Here is a 17,173-nt window from a genome sequence, read left to right as displayed (position 1 = left end):
ATGTCCGTAGTCAAGTTCCCATATGTCCACTATGTAACCATAATATGTGTCCCTTCCCCTCTCGTTTGCTGCATCAAAGCGGACACCGCTGTTTTGGTTGGTACTCTTTTGATCTTGGGCGATCGTGTAAAATGTATTCCCATTTATCTCGTATCCCTTGTAAGTCAATACAGTCAAAGATGGTCCCCTGGACAACAAATACAGCTCATCACAAACAGTGTTGTCACCTCTGAGACGTGTTTCCAACCAACTGCTGAAAGTCCTGATGTGTTCACATGTAATCCAGTCATCGCACTGCTCCGGGTGTTTGGAGCGCAGACTGTTCTTGTGTTCATCGACATACATGGTCACCAAGGTAGAGTTCTGTAGAACTGTGTAGTGTGCTTGAGACCAAGAATATCCATCCCTGCATATTATTAAGTCCCCTCCAAGCATGCCTTTTACAGTCAGTCTCCCCTCATACCGCGATTTAGGGGGACCTATCTTCTTAAGGCCAGGAATGAAGTCAATACAAAACCCAATGACATCCTCTGTTTGATGGCCCATGGAGATGCTTCCTTCTGGCCTAGCGCGGTTACGGACATATTTCTTTAGGACTCCCATGAACCTCTCAAAGGGGAACATATTGTGTAGAAATACGGGCCCCAGAATGACAATCTCGTCAACTAGATGAACTAGGATGTGCGTCATGATATTGAAGAAGGATGGTGGGAACACCAGCTCGAAACTGACAAGACATTGCGCCACATCACTCCTTAGCCTTGGTACGATTTCTGGATCGATCACCTTCTGAGAGATTGCATTGAGGAATGCACATAGCTTCACAATGGCTAATAAGACGTTTTCCGATAGAAGCCCCCTCAATGCAACCGGAAGCAGTTGCGTCATAATCACGTGGCAGTCATGAGACTTTAGGTTCTGGAACTTTTTCTCTAGCATATTTATTATTCCCTTTATATTCGACGAGAAGCCAGTCGGGACCTTCATACTGAGCAGGCATTCAAAGAAGATTTCTTTCTCTTCTTTCGTAAGAGCGTAGCTGGCAGGACCTTCATACTGCTTCGGAGGCATGCCGTCTTTTTCGTGCAAATGTTGCAGGTCCTCCCATGCCTCAGGTGTATCTTTTGTCTTCCCATACACGCCCAAGAAGCCTAGCAGGTTGACGCAAAGGTTCTTCGTCACGTGCTTCACATCGATTGAAGAGCGGACCTCTAGGTCTTTCCAGTAGGGTAGGTCCCAAAATATAGATTTCTTCTTCCACATAGGTGCGTGTCCCTCAGCGTCATTCAGAACAGCTAGTCCGCCGGGACCCTTTCCAAAGATTACGTGTAAATCATTGACCATAGCAAGGTACGTGATCACCGGTACGCATGGTGGGCTTCTTCCGGTGATCTGCCTCACCTTTGAAATGCTTGCCTTTTCTTTCGACATTGATGGTTGGTCGGAAGAAATCGACGATGGCCCAGGTACACATTCTTCCTGCATTTGTCCAGGTATATACTTTCAGTTTCATCTAAACAATGTGTGCATGCGTGGTATCCCTTGTTTGTCTGTCCTGAAAGGTTACTGAGAGCGGGCCAATCGATGATGGTTACAAACAGCAACGCGTGCAGGTTAAATTCCTCCTGTTTGTGCTCATCCCACGTACGTACACCGTTTCCATTCCATAGCTGTAAAATTTCTTCAATTAATGGCCTTAGGTATACATCAATGTCGTTGCTGGGTTGCTTATGGCCTTGGATGAGAACTGGCATCATAATGAACTTCCGCTTCATGCACATCCAAGGAGGAAGGTTATACATACATAGAGTCACGGGCCAGGTGCTGTGATTGCTGCTCTGCTCCCCGAAAGGATTAATGCCATCCGCGCTTAAACCAAACCATATGTTTCTTGGGTCACTTGAAAACTTAGGCCAGTACTTTCTCTCGATTTTTCTCCACTGCGACCCATCAGTGGGTGCTCTCAACTTCCCGTCTTTCTTATGGTCCCCACTGTGCCATCGCATCAACTTAGCATGCTCTTCGTGTCTGAACAGATGTTTCAACCGTGGTATTATAGGAGCATACCACATCACCTTCGCAGGAACCCTCTTCCTGGGGGGCTCGCCGTCAACATCACCAGGGTCATCTCGTCTGATCTTATACCGCAATGCACTGCATACCGGGCATGTGTTCAGATCCTTGTACGCACCGCGGTAGAGGATGCAGTCATTAGGGCATGCATGTATCTTATGCACCTCCAATCCTAGAGGGCATACGACCTTCATTGCTGCGTATGTACTGTCGGGCAATTCATTATCCTTTGGAAGCTTCTTCTTCAATATTTTCAGTAGCTTCCCAAATCCTTTTTCAAGCACAACATTCTCTGCCTTCCACTACAGCAATTCCAGTACGGTACCGAGCTTTGTGTTGCCATCTTCGCAATTGGGGTACAACCCTTTTTTGTGATCCTCTAACATGCGATCAAACTTCAACTTCTCCTTTTGACTTTCGCATTGCGTCCTTGCATCGACAATGACCCGGCGGAGATCATCATCATCTGGCACATCGTCTGGTTCCTCTTGATCTTCAGCAGCTTCCGCCGTTGCAGCATCACCATATTCAGGGGCACATAGTTGTCATCGTCCTCTTCTTCTTCGTCGTCTTCCATCATAACCCCTATTTCTCCGTGCCTCGTCCAAACATTATAGTGTGGCATGAAACCCTTGTAAAGCAGGTGGGTGTGAAGGATTTTCCGGTCAAAGTAAGACTTCGTATTCCCACATTTAGGGCATGGACAACACATAAAACCATTCTTCTTGTTTGCCTCAGCCACTTCGAGAAAATCATGCACGCCCTTAATGTACTCGGAGGTGTGTCTGTCACCGTACATCCATTACCGGTTCATGTGCGTGCATTATATATAATTAAGTGTGTCAAAAACCATTACAGAACATCATGAATAGATAATTAAGTGACCAAATTAATAAAAGTTCATCATCACATTAAAACCAAAGTACATACATAGTTCTCATCTAACAACATATAGCTCTCCAAAGCATCTAATTAATTAAACCATACATTGAAACTATGTAAAACATTTCAATGCGAAAAAATGCGATCATAATCGCAACTAAGGTAACAATTGATCCAACAGCATAATGATACCAAGCCTCGGTATGAATGGCATATTTTCTAATCTTCAAGCGCATTGCATCCATCTTGATCTTGTGATCGTCGACGACACCCGCAACATGCAACTCCAATATCATCTTCTCCTCCTCAATTTTTTTTATTTTTTCCTTCAAGTAATTGTTTTCTTCTTCAACTAAATTTAACCTCTCGACAATAGGGTCTGTTGGAATTTCCGGTTCAACTACCTCCTACATAAATAAAATCTATGTCACGTTGGTCGACATAATTGTCATAAACAATAAATGAACCAAATAGTTATAAAAAGATAATATATACCACATCTGAATCATAGACAGGACGAGGGCCGACGGGGGTGGATACCAAAACCATCGCACTATATAATAACAAGCAATAAAATAGTAAGAAAACTAGACAAGTATCTATCTAAAGTAAGAATTTTTTTTCTTTCAGAAAGAAGATAAGAACAAGAGGCTCACCACGGTGGTGCCGGCGACGAGATCGGCGCGGGCGATCGATGGTGGTGAAGACGGGAATGGGACGTGACGGGCCACTAAACCTAGACAAATCTCGAGGAAAATGGAGCTTTGAGGTCGAGCTTCGACAGGAGAAAGCTTAACTAGTGTGGCTCGGGCATTTCATCGAACACCTCATGTGCATAGGAGGTGAGCTAGAGCACCACAAAGCCCTCCCCTCGCTGGCCAGAGAAAAACAGAGCACTGGAGTGCTCTGCTCGCGGGCGAGGGGTATATATAGGCACCTCATTGGTCCCGGTTCGTGGCATGAACCGGGACTAAAGGGCAGCCTGTGGTCCCGGTTCAAGCCACCAACCGGGACCAACGGTGGTGGGCTAGGAGCGAGGCCCATTGGTCCTGGTTCGTCCCACCAACCGGGACCAAAGGGGCCAGACGAACCGGGACCAGTGCCCCCACGAGGCCCGGTAGGCCCCTGGCCTCACTAACCGGGACCAATGCCCCCATGGGTCCCGGTTCTGGACTGAACCGGGACTAATGGGCTGCCTCGGCCTGAACCAAAGCCCTCTTTTCTACTAGTGTTAGTACTTTATATGTAGTAGGTAATATGGTTGCAATTAGGAAGAACATATATATACTCTTTGAATGGAAAGAAATTAGCCAGCCTTTGTAGAAGGTAACACTTGTGCATTGTCACCCGAGAAGCTTTTCTTTATGAGATAACTTATGGGGAACTTGGATACTGAATCAATCTTCATTCTCTCTGGCAAGCGCCAAGTAATCTCATTTGGTGTCATATAGCGACATTCTGGATGCTTTTCTATTTCATTGATTGTTTCACTTGATGAATCAGATGATCCATCATTAAACTCCATTTTTTATCTGCCTATCAATTCCCTTCGTCATATACTTGGAAGAGAGATTTGTACATACCATCAGTGGACGTTGTGAGGAACACGTTCTCTAATAGTGGCTTGCTCATAGAAATCTTTAGGGTAATACTTTTGTATTATCCTAACTGACCTTTATTTCAAGGGTGTGACAACATGTTGTGATTGACGACAATGGTGGTCATTACTACGTGAGACTAAATGCCTACCAGGATGCCTTGAAGTAGATCATAGCCAATATGTTTGAACAAATAAATAGAATGAAATAATCTAGAGGAAGAAATTTATATGGTATTTTACTATATAATATGCACTGAAATAAATAGAAGGTGCATATGCTCATCAATTGTAAATAATTAAATTCAGCAGTGAGTGTGTTCGTACCAATGCGAGCTGCAAGAGACCTATGAAGCAATGAATCCAATTCGAGCATCAAGAAGAGATCTATGAAGCATAACGTCGAGCACCTTTTGATCCGAGAGCAATTTGAGAAATTCATAAAGATAAGATCACTTCTTTACTAAATGAAAAAAACTGATATATGGTGCATTGCTTACATAATTGAGACCATATATAACAATATGACTAAATACAATGGTCCAACCCATAAGAAAATTGAGACCTTCATGTTTCCCTGATAGAAAGAAGGTGGACCATTGATGTCTTTCTAACATAGAATGTGTTTCCTGTAGTCTAGGTCATCTAAGACAATTGATATCTTTCTAACATGGAATGTGTTTGAGAGAACAAAAACTACCTCTTAGAATCTCACTCGCATCATCACTCTTTCAGGGTCAGTAGCTTAGTGAACCTTGAAAACAGAGGTAAACAATGCAAAACAAATTACTGGCTTAACACATAGAAAAATATTTCAGCAACCATAAGCATGTAAGGTGTATCTAGCTGTGACTAACGACGGCACCCACGACCGCGTGGGACTAAATGGATACCATGATTTGTAGAAGATTTTGCGGCGCTATCCATCTTTGCAAAGCATGTGCACAAAATTGCGTTAAATGGAAGCAGATTGTAGCCTATATGTTTGAATAAATATATCACAGAAAACAATCCAAGGTAGGAAATTCATATGGTATCTAATATGCATGGAAAGAAATGGAAGGTGCATATGTTCGCATAGCAATGTAAGAAGCAGGAGACCGCTGCAAAAATGAAATGAAGCCAATCCGAGGAGCAAGAGACCTACTAAGCAGAAGTTGAAGCACCTTTTGATTCGGAGAGCGATCTGCAAAAAATTAAAACACAAGTTCAGGCGTAGGAGAAATCCTAGGTGACTGGAAATAGGAAGCATGCAGGAGGAGGGAAATAACTATAATGTACTGATAAAATAGCAATAAACAAATAAATTAGTAAAATGATGATATTGGCTTTTGTACTATGTCCATCCTAAATTAGAAACATGTGCAGGTCGCACTGCTAATCAATTTGTGTAAGCACATATCATAATCAAATAGCAATATTATGAAATAAGAATTTGAAAGAAATGCAAGGAGCAAGCGACCTATGAAGTAATGTGGCCAATCCAAGCAGCAAAAACCTATACGCTCAATATCATTTCATCCCTAGCGCAACCTGAGAAATTGGAAAGCATAATCTTGTGAGGATTGAAATATTCAGAGAGGGCTGAAAAGTGGTAGTGTGCACCAAGTAGGGCAGAAGTTGGTTCCTGACATGGAAGTGAGCAGGCGTTTGTGGTCTATGCATATGGCAGTACAGAGGGGTTATAAGCAAAGATTCATCTGGTGAGCGTAGTTTACCTATCCTATGTTCTGGTTGTTCTGGTTTATGCATTGTGCAGCGACGGGGTGCTCTGGTTGCAACGAGTCTGCAATCTGCTCCTCTTAACATCCAATTTAGGAGGGTGCTTGTGGGTGACCGGTGGGAGGCTTGGATTCATCTGGTGAGTAGAGTCATGGAGGTTCAGCTTACTCATCAGCCCGATCAGTTGTATTGGAAGCTTACTAAATCTGGTGAATTCATAGTCAAGTCGATGTACATTGATGTCATCAATTCTAGTGTAATTCCTAGTTCCAAACACGTTTGGAAAGTTAAGGTTCCTCTCAAAATTAAAGTGTTTATGTGGTTTATGCATAAACAAGTCATTCTACCGAAAGATAATTTGATTAAGCGCAACTGGACAGGATCTACTAGGTGTAGTTTCTGTGATCGGGATGAAACTATCAAGCATCTTTTCTTTGAGTGCCCGATGGTGAGGGTGTTGTGGCGCTCGGTGCAGATTGCCTTTAACATTACTCCTCCGAATTCGGCCAGGTCGTTGTTTGGAACGTGGCTGGTTGGTATAGAGGCCGAAACAGCTAGACAAATTCGTGTGGGAGCATGTGCGTTGTTATGGGCAATTTGGAACTGCAGAAATGACTTGGCTTTTAACAGAACAACAACCATTCATTTTTTGCAGGTTCTCTTCCGGGCTACTGCGCTAATCCGTACGTGGTCATTACTCACTCCGACGGAGGCCAGGGCGTGTTTGGTTACTGGATCTGTCCGGTGGGAGATGGTAGCGCGGGATTTATTCAACCGGTTTGGATGGCGGTCATGTAATAGGATAGGCGCGTAGTTTACCTATCTCTCTTTACTATGCCAGCCGGTTGTGGTTTTTGGGCCTTGTTTTATTTTGCTTGCTCTGTGTGAGCCAGTATCCTTTGTTGCAGCACTTTGCAAGAAATTGTTGAACTACTTTATTTATTTATAAATGTGGCCATATGCATCTGTCTGATGCAGAGGCCGGGGAAGCCCCCCTTTTCAGAAAAAAGAGGGGTTATAAGCACAAGCTTTTCCGCATTTGCAAGGTAATGAGGCAGGAGATAATGAGGGCCGTAAATTGAGTGTTGCGAGGCCATTTCATATGCATTTGTGGCATGGAGGTGGAAGAGTTTGCGACATAAAAGCGGCGAAGACGAATGAACTTGATGGAATTAATGCTCATCTGTGGAGCATCGGTGACTGGCAGGTGGGCATGGCGGCGTAAGTCACTGGCGGTGGCTGGCCATGAGGACCATCGATTGGGGCGCGGGGCGTCGGCGGAATCCATGGTGGCTGCGGATGGATCCCGCATCTCTGGAGAGATTTCTCGGCGGGGACCGCCGGCGGTGAGGGCGGTAGGGTCAGCAGGGCGGCTGGCTGGAGGCAAGCATGGGTGGTGGCGGCTGGTGGGAGAACATGAGGGGCAGCAGCGGCTGGCCGGGGAAGGGCAGGTGGTGGCACAGTCGCACAAGGGATGCTGGCGGCGATGGGTTCACGCAAAGGATTTTTTTAGGCAAGGCTTCTTCACGGAAGTGTAGCTCGTGGTAGTCTTGACCGATGGATACCTATGGGCTTGTAATGGGCTATTGGTGAAGTGTACGCGCAGCCCAAAAAATTGAGTCGAAGGCCAGCAGCAAGCGGTAAGGCTGCAAAAGAACGAAACGGTATCTTCACTTCACTTAGCGGTGTCAGCCCTTTGTAATTTCCTGAACCTTTGATCAAACGGCTGCAAACTTCCGAATCAATGGCTATAACAATTGGAGTGATGTGGCTTCATGAGAAGGCAGAAAAATCACCTAGTGGGATGCCTCTATTTAGATATAGAAGATTAATAGGCTACTCACGGCTGATAGATTGATGCACCAAAAGTGGTCCAACTGCTAATCCTACCTACTTTGCAGGCACAATTTGGAAATGGCAGTGCACCTTTTTTTTATCGAGTGCAGCTGGTCGCTTCAGCTCTGGTAGGTGGCTTCCTTGCGTTTTGGATATCCCTCCTTTTGACCCTGGTGTTTGGCCACATGTGCATTTTATTTCTTTGTGAAATAATTTGACTCGTTGGAGTTAGTGTGTGTGTGTGTGTTGTTGCAGTTCCTTTGTAGAGTAGTGTTGTGATACTTGTCGTTCCACACACATAACGTCATGTTGTGTATGGATATAGCATGCACGTTGTGTTTGGTGGGCGTCCTATGACGATACTATGCATTTACTAGCAGAAATGCTAGATCTGCATAGTGTCGGTTCTGTGGTGTCACATCGCGGATGGCAAAGACGGAACGGATGCATCCTGTCATGGGGAGCTCAGTGACGATGATCTTGTGATGCTTTTGAAGCTTTCCATTCGGTTCAAGGGCCCAGGAAAAGGATGAAAGTAGTTGGCCGTTGCGGGTGAGTTTGCCGGCGGCCATTTCTGGAGAAAGAAAGGAGTTGGTATGTGGATGTTATGGAAGCATCGGAACGATATCGTCTTCAACGAAGCGACCCCTTCAATTCCACGGACTACGCAGCTCATCCTGGAGAAGGGTGCACTATGGGTAAAGGCAGGCTTATTTAAGGGTGTAGTGCGAGGATTCGAGGAGGCTAACACAACATGGGCAGAGCTAGAGTAGTAAGCGTCCATATTTGGGGTGGTGTCAGACTTGTTCCACATGTAAGTATCTTGTAAGACTATGTAAATAACTTGTAAAACTATGGAGTTTTTAAAGAGTTTCCCCCTCCTTCTTTAATGAATGATATGCACACCTGTGCGTTTTCAAGAAAAAAAGTTGATATAACGAAAGTACTATTCTAATCGGTAAAATCCGGTGAATAGTAATATCCACAAAAGGTAAAAATAAAAAGCAAAGATTCATTTTATTGGCAATAAACATTGATGATTGTTCCACCTGCGTGCATAGAATGACGTCCATGGAGCTTTTGGAGAAAACAAAATCGGTGCTCACGTCAAACACTCATCAATGATTATAACCTTTTTCAGATTTTTTTGAACTCTTTTGGATTTTACTATTCACCCAAGTAGTGTGAGCTCGGAATCGGAAACTTCATGTGCATGGTATACATCTATTTTTCTCTCTGTTCACAAATAAGTGTACACCTAGATTTTGTCCTAAATCAAAGTTTTAAAACTTTGACCAACTTTATATAGAAAAATAACATCATTTATGACATTATATTAGTATCATTAGATTTGTTTTGAAATGTAGTTTCATAATGTACCAATTTGATATCATATGTGCTACTACTCTTTCATATAAAGTCGGTCAAAATTTTAAGACTTTGACTTAAGACAAAAGCTAGATGTATACTTATTCGTGGACGAAGTAAGTATACTCATCATAGACAAGAAAGATATGTTCAGTGGAGTGGCAAGCGTGCCCGAGCTCGCTGAGGTCCTGGGTCCCTGAGTTTATTTCTTCGTTGCAGTGACAAGTGAGATCCACATGTCATAGACAGACCATTGGAAATTTTTATCATAGGTTGACAAATGGGACCCACCTGGTGCCAAGGAAAAATGTAATAGGTTGACAAACGGGACCCATCCGGTGTCATGTAGGAATAATAAAATGGCTTCAGAGGTAATACAGTGTCACGTCAACTGAGTTAATGTCTACGAACGATAAGGGCACATAATCCAATATTTCACATCAGTTTTTGATATTTTCGTTTTAGATAGTGCATTTACCTTTTTAAATTTAATAAAGAATTGGTTCTGGTACTTTGCACTTCTGAACTACACTTTGCACTTCTTTGCACTTACATTCGTAAACGGCGAACGATGCTCCATTCACATCGAAAGAACAGTGGATGACAAGAGGAGCGTCTCCGTCGGCGCTGGCGTACGCGTCTGAGCTTGGGTGTTGTATCGTGATATCACGCTCGGAGACGAGAGATCTCTGGAAAATGTATGAGAGTGGACGAACTGGACGCAGCGGCAGCTGCACGCAACTATCCGGCCGGTCGCGTGCCGTGTGGTGATGCGTGCTGTCTGATTAACAAAATGGGTAAAGTGGAGATACAACGCGTGATACATGCAATACCCTGCCGCACGTCGGCATCGTGGGGTCGGACCGTGGTACTCGTCCGTCAGAGAAAAGTGTGCGTGCTGCGCGGGGCGTACCATGTGGGGGCGTTGGTTTCCTGTTCTGCAGGGCCGGCGACCCGGACTACTGGAATGGTGGCGACAAGGATTAGGTGCATGTGCTTATTCTCGCGCTAGTCCATTTCCTATTTTTTGCCGGGCGACGAACAAGGTGATCCGCGACGGCAGCCGGTGTGCTTCCTCCTCCTCGCGGATCTGCTCATGCCGTCCCCCGGAGCGTCTACCTCGGCAGTGTTGGCCTCTGGGTTAGTGAATCCCTTCATATGTACTTGTTATTGGTCAAAATCTAGATCTAACGGGCTCGCCCCGGTCCCCGGTGCTGCAGATCTATCTTGGCTTCTATGGGTGCATGTGCGCAGGAGGCGCCGTGCGTTCTGGGCGGCGGCGGCGACGTTGTGCCCGATTCGGGCATTGGCTTGTCGGATCCCGCCGTCTGCCCGGTCTTGCCAGACGTGCCTGAGCTGGATCAAGGGGTGGGCTTGGCTGGTGGCGGAGGCGGGGATGTGGCGTCGGGATTGGCGACTCCAGCCGGCGTCTCGCACAACTCCGTCCAGGCCAGCGTCTCGCACAACTCCGTCCAGGCCAGCGGCTGTAGTGGCCCGGCGGATTCGTGCACGACATTCAGTTCAGGGGGCGTGGTCCAGCCGACGGGATTGGCGACTCCAGACGTCGTCTCGCACAGCTCCGTCTAGTCCAGCGGCAGCAGTGGCGCCGGGGAATCGTGCAGGACATTCAGTTCTCAAGAGGTGGTCCTGCCGTCGGCACGGGTCGGCGACGGGACGCCGGCCGTCGTCTCAAGCTGCGCCGTGCAGTCAGCACGTCACAGTGGCCCAGCTTCGGCGAACACCACCATCCGCGTAGGCTGGAAGCGCAGGTACATAACAATTTTGCGGTTGGCTGGGACAAATGTGTATTTTCTTGATAGCATTCATACGAGCTGATGAGAGGAAGTTTCACTAGTTTAGGCGAATTGGGTATAAAAAAACGATGCTCAATCATCCCTTGCTGAAAAGTTCTTACTGCCTTCAATAAATCACTATCCGTTCGTACGTTATTGGTGAAAATTATTGTTGCCACTGCCAGAAAAACCCGGTTTAAGTCCCGTGGACATAGAATGATTGAATTGCTGCTGCTGTCGACTAGTTGACTTGTATGGTTAGGTTACTATGTCCATAATTTTCACTCCGCAAGCTCACTATCCATTGGCATGCTGTCATTATTTAGTGTTGAAACAAAATGCAAGTGGGGATGGTGTGCTTACTGCAATCCAATCCGTAGAAGTTTGCTGACTTTTTCTTTCACCACTCTGGAATGTATGGTGCTTCGCACAAAAGAGTCTGAATCAATCCTGCCGGAAAAGGGTCCTAGTATCGATTTTGTAATTATGAAATCGTGTTGCATCAGTTTGGGCTCTTTTAAATCGTGCTTTTCGTCGTAGTTGGTTTTCGTAACTAATTTGGTTGTGCTTTTCAAAATGCAGGCCAAGAGGTCCTAGTGTGCCAGACGAGAGGGCTGTAGTAGCTGATCATGTGCCGCCACTGGAAGCTGCTATTAGAGGGTTCGCTGATAGGGGGACTGAGGTGGTCGTCAACCCGGTGCTTGGCGCTATTTTTGATTCGCTGGCAGAGGCGTATGAATTCTACAATCTATATTCATGGGAGGTCGGCTTTGGGATTCGTTACGGCAAGAGCAGGCAAAATGTCAATGGGACGAAGTGTATGCAAGAGATTGTGTGCGGCTGCGCTGTAAGCCCCCTGCTTTGCTTCCTAATTGTGTTTCGTGTGCGTGAATGCCTTGTTCTATGCAAAAATGATCTGACACATCTTTGGCTGTTGACTGCTTTGAAAAATAATCTCAGGGCAAACCAGAAAGGGAGAACAGCTCGTCAATGAGGAGAAATTGCGCCGCCATGCTTAGGTTGCACCGGACAGATGATGGTGGGTGGTATGTATCTGAAAATCGGGCCTCCCACAACCATGAAATGCTATGGACTTGTGCTGAGAAGCTGCATTGGCCATCACACCGGCACATTGACACATACACAAGAGATCTCGTGAAACAGTTGCGCCAGAGCAATGTAAATCTGGGGAAGGTATACACCATCATTGGAAGCCTGTTTGGGCGGATGGAGAACGTCCCGTTCACAAAGAGGTGCCTTAGGACTTTCTATGGGAAGCTTAGCAAGGAGAAGGCGGATGATGATGTGCGGAAGACCATGGATGCATTCTCTGAGCTGGGGTCAAATGATCCGGAGTTTTCATATGTTGTTGAGGTTGATAAGGAAAGCAAGATAAAAACCCTGTTGTGGACCAATGGTAGAAGTAAGATGCAGTACCACAATTTCGGGGATGTCATAACGTTCGATACTACATACAAGATAAATCTATACGACATGCCTTTTGGGTTGTTCGTGGGGGTGAACAATCACTTCCAGAGTATCATCATGGGCGGGGTAATGATGAGAGAGGAAACGATCGAGAGTTTCAAATGGGTATTCACCGAATTCATCAGGCTGATGGGTGGCAAACCTCTGAAAACGATACTAACTGGTTTGTTTGCTGCCCTATGATTTCCTTATTTGCCACCTCCGAAAACCCTGTCCTGCGTCAGTATAAAAACTATACGATGAACAAGAGAACACAAAGCAAAACGCCGGATACTGCAGCAAAGAGATTGATATTGGTTCGAAAAAGAACTTACTCCCTGGTTGGGGCACTTGTAGAAACGGACGCTGGGGTTCCGGTCTGTCCCGGAGACAAACCATCTCGTCCTCGTCCCGGCGCACCGCGGGCACAAGATCAATGGCAGCGGTGGTGGGGGGGCGCGGAGACGATGCGCAGAAGTTGAGTTCTGGGACATCGCGGCACAACGGTGTCGATGGATCGAGGAAACTAGCTGTGCTTGTGAGAAGTGCAGCTGCCGCTGCGTCCAGTTCCTACACTTGTGCTTGTAGGCAAATTCGAACAAGAAAGTCCTACAAGATCGGTACTGCGACAACGACTGGTGCATGCGCCTTAAATACGTGCATATGTGGTAAAGTGTTTATGTTATACAGTGTGTGTCGCAATGGTAATATTGTGTACTTCATTCTACGCGTGCACAGTGCTCGGCAGGTTCGCGCCAGACGTCTGACAGTACAGGGTACACCAAATACACCAAATACGAACCAGAACGCCCGCTCTCGCCGCTATATACGCCAAGTAGCACATGCAGCTGATCCAAATCGCGAAGCTGTACCAGCCGTGGATGCACTGCGTGCAGCTGCCGCTGCGTGCAGCACCACACTTCTCAAAAATGTATGCGCTAGACTGCAAATTTTCAACGCTCTTTTCCCCACTCTGCTACGTTCGTCAATGCCGTGACATTCATCTGACTGTTTCTGTGACAATTGCGTTACTAAGAAGAGGCCCCTCTGGCCATCCTGGCGTGGCGTTCGCCACCGTCCCAGCATGGATCAGTGCCTTTTAGCACCTTTCACCACTTCAGTTTTCAGTCGATGTGCTGCTATGTACGACCACATCAGATAATTATCAAGTGTGCGTTGGCTTTGCAGGGCGTTTTGTGTATGTCATTTTTTTCGAAACTTGGCCGCCTGAAGATCTTGATTTCTTAAAACAGTAGAAGAGAGTTGCCTGGTTAATTTACGGAAACCAGACTACAACCGGTACAACATGCTCAGAAGAAGGGCACCCCGCCTGAGCTGGCACCCACAAGACCCACGCACACCGTCGAGGCGAGGACACCGCCGGGGTTGTGTAATGTCATTGTCATCACCTTTCCCCGAGCAAGTGACTCTGACTTCAACGCGGACGACCCATCAAGGCCCCTCCGAACGAACGATACACGGGAACCAAGTTGGCCACAGCCAAACAATCGGCCAGCAACGACGAGGACGAGGCAGCTCCGACCTTCATGACGAGCATCGCAGAAGAAAAGGAGCACGCCTGGCGCCGACAAAGTTCGAGTTGCCCATCGCCTAGCATCATTGCCGACGTTACGCCCCGCAACGCCGCAGCTCCGACTTCACGCTTAGGAGCAAGCCGACCGTCGAGTACAAAGACTAGTCACAACCCTGCATATCTTACCACCATCACCGTCGCCGCATACGTCGCGACCCCACAACCTCCACAATGCCGGCCAACCACCTACCAACCGCAGCGCCGTGAGCGTCTAGCACATGGAGAGCACGAACCGGTTCTCAAGGTCTTCAATATGACACCCCAAAGGGGGAAGCGACAATGCCGGTGCCATTGCCCAGCCTGACCGGGCCTTAGGCTTTCACCCGAAGAGCTGGATCCAATGGTGTGAAGGGGTGGACTCCACGACGATGCTTCCAAGGAGGTAAGACGGGGGTCTGCCACCCCACCCCGATGCGCCAGGTTGGAGCCACCGGGCCAAGGCCCCGGACCCTACCGGTGAGGCCACTGCGGCTACCACCTGCCGGAGGCCTTGCCGAGGAGCTGAGCCACCACGCATGCCCGCAGGATAGGGCGAGCCTCCCCTACCTAGATCCGGACATAGGAGAGGATCCCCGCCGCCACCGTCCGGCGGTGTGCGTGATGTCCGGGCGGCCAGGTTTGAACGTTTGAATTCGCTTTTAGGCAGAGATGGGTCGCAAGCGAATGATAGCTGTGTGGGCTTGGCTAGTATTGGGCTTGAGGCCCAGGGGCTGGCCAGGCCTGTGCTTCACCTGGTAAGGGCGACGTGCATGAGGAGGCTTCGGTTCGAGAGCCACCGCATGTACGATCTCTCTCCTCCTTCTGCCGCATCGCTCCTGCTAGGGTTCGGTGTCGCGGGAGCCAGGGTTTCCCGTCTGCTACCTCGCGCCGTCCCACACCGGGGATCGCCCGTGTTGGACTCCGCCTGCCTCTTGGGTCGTCTGCGGCCGCGATGCCGCCCAAGCCTCCTCTGCCGCGGGTTGCGCTGGCAGTGAGGATCCCGCCTGGGGCTGCAGGTGTCACTGCTGCTCAAGCAGCAGCCGCAGCCGCGCCGGCTCCCGTGCGTGCGGCGCCTCCGCCTCGAGTGGCGCCTCCTCAGCCCCCGAGGGCTGCGCCTCCTTCGCCGCCCCTGCCTAGGGCTGCGCCTCCGCCGCCGCCTAGGGCCGAGCCGCCACCGCCTCAACGGCCGTGGCCGAGGCAGATGGCGGGTGCTCGCGGTGGGTCGGGCCAAGGCATGAACCGTCGCGGGGCGGGTGCTCCTGCGGGGGTCGCTCACAATCCTCCGCGCGGTCAGTGGGGCGATGATGGATATGATGCTTATGGTTCTGGTCTGCATCGGGGGGTCTTCGTCTACTGGAGGTGGCCGTGGCTATGCTTGGGTGGACAACGGCAACGCTAATAGGGGTTTCCAAGGACTGCCCGACAATTTTGTGGAGGGTGCGGTTGGCCCTAATAACCGTTCTTTCCGGGGTCGTTTCCGCGGAGGCCGTGGCGGGAACCGACGTCATCCTCCGTCGATGCAGCCAACTACTGTTGCTGAGCAGCATGCGATCTCGCCGGAGGTGGCTGCGGGTGGATCGGTTCTACCGCAGGTGGCGGTGGAGACGGTTCAAGCCCTGGCTGCAGTCACGTTGCCGGAGCCCATGTAGACTAGAGATTCTACTTCTGAGCAAGGTACGGAGAAGTCCGAGGTTGAAAAGGTGTCCAAGTGGGCGGCTAAAAAGAAGAAGCTAACCTGTTTCCGTTGTGGTGAACCAGGGCACTTTTTGGTTGAATGCACTGCAGAGTTATGTGACTTGTGCCGGAAACCTAAACATACAGCTGCTGAGTGTCCTCTTTTGTTGGGGCCTAAACCTTCTGTTCAGATATACGGAGTTTGCTGCTCAGAGTTGATGTTTTTCGAGTCTCCCAGTGTGGAACCCCTGGCACCCGCGGTGGAGACCTCCTTCCCCGGTGTGGTGAAGGTGGTTCATGGACCTTTGACCGAGTCACAGATCATTCAGCAGTTGCGGGAGCTGGCTCCGGGTAATTTTCAGTGGTCGTTGCTGAAGCTCACATATACAACTTACAAAGTAGATTTCCCTTCTAAGGAGGATCAGCTGAGAATCCTCAAGTTCGGTATGAGCAGGGTCACGGGCACTAGTTTTGTGTTGCAGTTTGATGAGTGGAAAAAGAAGGAGCCGCAGGGCACGCCGTTAACTCAGATTTGTGTTCGTTTCTCTGGGGCACCTTCTGATCCCCTGGACAGCTTTTTGGTTACGTGGAGCCTGGGTTCTTTGATTGGCAAGACTGAGCAGGTGGATATGCAGTTCACACGTGCTCACGGGGTGGCGCGTTTACTTGTCAGTGTTGCTAACATTGAGTTCCTGCTGGACGTGCTGCCTTGGACGCATGAAGGTGTTCTGTATCAGTTGGATGTCGAGTATGAGGATCCTAACCTTTTTCAGGAGTTTGAGGATGATAATCCTATGGACACCTCCGAGGGAGGAGGTGCTTTGGGGAACCAGGATGATAGTGCTAAGAGTAATGATGATAAGGCCAAGGGGCCTTCGGGTCCGTCTGATTCTGGTGACACTGCTCCTAATAGGTCAACTGGCATGGTCCCGACGAGTACTTTGCAGCTTGGGTCCTTGGGGGCTTTCTCAGCTCCGCCTAGGCTTTGGTGTGACCGAGTTGATCCAGTGCGCCTCGTGGTAAGTCAGTGTGTGTCAAAGCCTGTTGAGGTGGGAGGTGCCGAGGGGTAGGAGGCCCCTCCCTCGTCTCCTCCTCCTTCTCTGGTTATGGAGGAGGTGGCTGCGACGGTGGTCTCGGCTGGAGGTGGCGGGCAGGTGGCTCGGCGTTCCACGTCGCCATCATCATCGG

At 48.4% G+C, this 17,173-nt stretch overlaps 1 protein-coding gene across 1 annotated transcript in view; it reads left to right on the top strand.

Moving 5' to 3' along the window:
* The window catches only part of LOC125554783 (protein FAR1-RELATED SEQUENCE 5-like), a 69,496-nt gene extending 56,554 nt beyond the window's left edge, over positions 1 to 12,942 (top strand). Inside the window, exons 2-5 of the mRNA XM_048718206.1 lie at positions 10,733 to 10,983; positions 11,101 to 11,247; positions 11,854 to 12,118; positions 12,232 to 12,942. Of these exons, the coding sequence (XP_048574163.1) occupies positions 10,733 to 10,983; positions 11,101 to 11,247; positions 11,854 to 12,118; positions 12,232 to 12,942 (1,374 nt within the window). The remainder of the gene's footprint in view (positions 1 to 10,732; positions 10,984 to 11,100; positions 11,248 to 11,853; positions 12,119 to 12,231) is intronic.
* Positions 12,943 to 17,173: the final 4,231 nt, after the last annotated feature.

Source organism: Triticum urartu, chromosome 4 (assembly GCF_003073215.2).
Source record: "Triticum urartu cultivar G1812 chromosome 4, Tu2.1, whole genome shotgun sequence".
Lineage (NCBI taxonomy): Eukaryota > Viridiplantae > Streptophyta > Magnoliopsida > Poales > Poaceae > Triticum > Triticum urartu.
The sequence above is the reverse complement of the archived record's forward strand: the minus strand, read 5'-3'. Positions and strand labels throughout refer to the sequence as shown.